The 3,968-nt window shown below is 41.0% G+C and overlaps 1 protein-coding gene across 1 annotated transcript; it reads right to left on the reverse strand.

Moving 5' to 3' along the window:
• Positions 1 to 589: 589 nt before the first annotated feature.
• LOC127812215 (cytochrome b561 and DOMON domain-containing protein At5g47530-like) lies at positions 590 to 2,465 on the reverse strand. Its single transcript, XM_052352597.1, has 3 exons — positions 1,612 to 2,465; positions 1,265 to 1,519; positions 590 to 1,147 (listed from the first exon to the last, which is right to left on the reverse strand). Exons 1-3 carry the CDS (start codon positions 2,254 to 2,256, stop codon positions 824 to 826), a joined length of 1,224 nt encoding a protein of 407 aa, XP_052208557.1. The 5' UTR covers positions 2,257 to 2,465; the 3' UTR covers positions 590 to 823.
• Between the last annotated feature and the right edge of the window lie 1,503 nt (positions 2,466 to 3,968).

A 3,968-nucleotide genomic window follows, 5' to 3' on the forward strand; every position in this document is an offset into this window, starting at 1 on the left:
GTTGTGGACGGCCATTGCCAATGTTGAAAAGCCCTGGCGTGGGTGGAAGCTTCCCATATTAAAGACGGATCACAGTTGGTGGAATCTAGAAAATGGTAAACTATCTTCCTAACACTGGCATCACCCTGGCATCAGCCTTTCAGTTAGTCTCCAACTCCAACTAATACATTTGTTGGATTAGTCTTTGGTCGGTCGGGTATGTCCCATTTTTCTCTAAAACACATAATTTACCTCACTTTAGCCTGAAGGGTTCGAATAAATGAATTGTAAGTCAGAATTAGAGAGCCTAAACTCTAAAAATATACACAAATAATCGCAAGTCATACGAGTACAAAATTCAAATTCACGACTTTGTAATATCTCAATCTCTCCCAAACGTGTTCAATGAGTCATCTGCCCTACCCAAGGGATCGAATTAGTCTTCAAAATCACAAATATTATATGTTGTGTGAACAAAATTGTTTTTTTTTTATTATTATTATTATATGAATTGCAGTCCTCTTGACAATTTGTTGGTTGAAGCGAGAGATTAGGGTGAGTAGGTAATTGACTTAGCAAACACCCTAGACTAGTAAAATCACAAGAAATATTAAAATTAAATAAAGAATTTATTTATTAATACAAGAGATAAAAAACAAATGGTACCCTAGGAAGCACTCTGATCTAATGACTTACCTATATCACAAAACTCAGAAAAAAAAAAAAAGAAAAGAAAAGAAGAAGAAGAAGAAGAAGAATATAGGTGTATCACTAGTGTGACCAAACAAGCCAAAAATCCTGTAAAATGAGCATAAAAATCAAATATCAAATAGAAGATCTGAATCTAAGGATGAACACCTCCTCCTCCTCCTCCTCCATTAATCGATCCGTTATGGTACTTGTCGACGTTGTCGTCGGCGCCGCTGTTCTTCCTCTTGACTACGACGTACCATGTAAAGGCTTCCAGTATCGCCGCAATGCATCCCAGAAAGATGAGGACGCCGATGTACGCCTTCTTCCACTTGTCCTCTGGCTCCAAGATGTCGAATCCTTTGAAGATATTCACGATGCTCAGGATAATTACGACGTATCCCACGCTCCAGTGGTACAGGTTCCAGTAGAATCTGTACTTGTGATCCTTCTTCGGCCGCAGAAGCAGCGCAAACACCTGTGATTGTTAACGCCAACTTTTTTTAAGTAACTAGCTAGCTAGATAGATAGATTACAACCGGAATGCGTTTCGTTGATTAATTAAATCTGAATATGTGGGTTAATTGTTAGGTACCTGTAGTGTTCCCAGGCAGAACAGAGTGATGCCGATGTTCCGGTGAGTGTCGTGCGTTATTCCCGGAGAGTCGCTGCCCAGTTTTAGACCGGTTGCCCATCCGGCGACGCCGACGCCGTACGCGGAGGTTTGGCAGGCGATGTGGAGGTAAAACCACGCCGGATCGGCCGACTTGAACACCTTCAGGTACCTCGCAGTCATGGCTCCCATCGGCAGCAAAATTCCCCAGCTCACTGTGTTCAGAACTCCGTGAACCTGAAAGTTCCCAAAAAAGAATTAGTATTCAGATCAAACGATACTCACACCCCAATAATCTGTGTGATTGATGATATAATCATATTACTAACGTTTTTCCTTCGTTGCTTCGAACCTCCTACGGCTCCACCGCTTCCGCCCGTGGAACCAGTCTGGGTGCCGGAGAGGAAATCCACAGTCCCCACCGACTTCATGTTGGCATCACTCATAGAATGCTTAGAGGGAACGCCGCTGGGGGCGGAGCCATCCTGCCAAACCTGGTTGAAACTGGTCTGGCCAGTCGGAAGCTTCAGAGTGGCGTGAATGATCATCTCACTGCTCACGTACTCGGCCGAGATCGCCGGAACCTCGAAGCTCAATGAACCTTCGGCCAGCGAGGTGCTGTAGCCGTCGACGGAAGAGGTGTAGGCGTGCGCGACGCCGCTGGAGTTGTGCAGCGCCACCAGCGACTGCGTGTTAAGCATTCCCGACCCCTTCAAATTCAGTCCCCAAGCCACCCACGTCGACGTATCGACGCCGGTGTGCCGGTAGGCGATATCGGCCGTGGCGTTGGACTGGTGGTAGTTCCAGTGCAGGAAAGAGTTCAGGTGAGGAAGATCCACGCAATTAGAGTATAACTTATTGCTGGAGAACTTGTAGGTGGAGCAAGATTGGGCAGAGGTTGCAGGGACGAACAGAGAGAGGCAGATGATGATCAAGAAACATAGAAACGACGCAATCACGGGAGATTTTCCCATTGTTATTAATGATCAAACGCCTTCGATCGAGAAACCAGTGCTCTCTGGGTTGATGAAATCAGAATCTGGGGGTGCGCACGTATTTATGGAGGTTGGGTTTTCAAAATATATTATATATTGTGGAAAGCGAGGGGAAATTCAGGGAAGGTGTTGAAGATGGCTTGGTTGGTGAGGATCTTGGTGTCGTTGAGTGGTTCTTGCTGAGACCTTGGCGTGGGAACAAATGAATAAATAAAGCCCAAGTGAAGAAGATGCCAAGAAGGTCTTGCGCTTCCCTAATTGAATTTGGATATGGATTTGGATTTGGATTAATAATGTGAACACCGTTGGCATCCTTCAAATCTCTTCATTTCCTTGCGTTCACATGATACTCGTTCCAATAGCGCGTGCTGGATGAGAAATTTGTGCAGTTTATTGCTGCTTTAAATAAATTTAAATTTATATATATATTATTACTGTGATGCCATTTTTGTATTAATTAATTAATGTTCATCAAATAATGTTTAATTTCAAAGGGAGAAAACTGAAAGAAGGCATAATTGCCCAATCTCAAAACGTATATAGTAAGGGATAAAAAGCCTGCAGAGCTTGTGCCCACGCGGCAACCCTGTGGCTTGGTAACAAAGCTACTCTTCCTTTGTAAAACAACTAAATTGTAACTTGTGTTCTGATTTTTCTTTTTCCTTTTCTTTTTAAAAGGGAGCTTGGTGCATTGCCTTTGGTCCCCTAATTTTAAAAGATATCTCTAAAAATCAGTAGGTAATAATCCTAAATTACGTACATCTCTCTAATCTTTATATGAATTCAATAGGAATACAAATAAAGAAAAAGTCTATAAAAGAATCATCTCCGAGCTCAATAAAGATACAAGTAAAAAAAAAGTCTATAAAAGAATTATCTCCGAACATAGTTCGAATAACAAAAGATAAGCTGTGATATATCGATATCATTTTAGTGGGTAATGGATTTGAATCCTGACTCCTCAAAATAGTTCCTGCAATTTACTTTCTTTAACAAAATTAAAAAATTGAGCATTGAATCCTTACGTGGGAAAATCATCCCAAATCTATAAAAGAACTAACCAACCCAAGTACACAAAAAATAATCCCATTCCAATAACCAACCCATGTGCATGCTCCAATTGTCTAAAAAGAATCCCCTAAACCTTTCCTAGCTTAGTAATTTAAGTATTAAATGGGCATGTCTTGGGTATCCCTTAAGTAATCATATCTATTGTTTTGCAATTGAAGAAGGGCAACAATGTAGGGACGCCCTCCAAGTTGAAGTCCCAAAGAAGTGTGTTCAAACACACGTTTTGGAAAAATACTTTTTTTTAAAAAAATTGGAAAAAGTCATGATTATTGTATATATTTTAAATATATGGAAGAAGAAAATAAGCAATTTGAATAGTCTAGGTGGTTAGGAAATAGGGAGGAATTATTTATTAGTGGAAAATGTACCTGCCCCTCGAAGCCCCTTCAACTTGCAATTAGTTAACATAAAGACTGTCTCCAATAATTTTTAACTTTAAATAAATTATTTAATTCACACACTCCATCACACGGCAATCTGCTAATGCCACCAAGTGACAAAGTCAACTTTCTCAGCTTGAATCAAAAGTGAATAGAATTTTGATTAAACTAAGGGGCGTGGCCCATTCATCCTATTATTTGATTTGGCATGCCACGTGCAAGTCACGTACCAATAGTTCC

This window comes from Diospyros lotus, chromosome 10, assembly GCF_014633365.1.
Source record: "Diospyros lotus cultivar Yz01 chromosome 10, ASM1463336v1, whole genome shotgun sequence".
In the NCBI taxonomy this organism is placed as follows: domain Eukaryota; kingdom Viridiplantae; phylum Streptophyta; class Magnoliopsida; order Ericales; family Ebenaceae; genus Diospyros; species Diospyros lotus.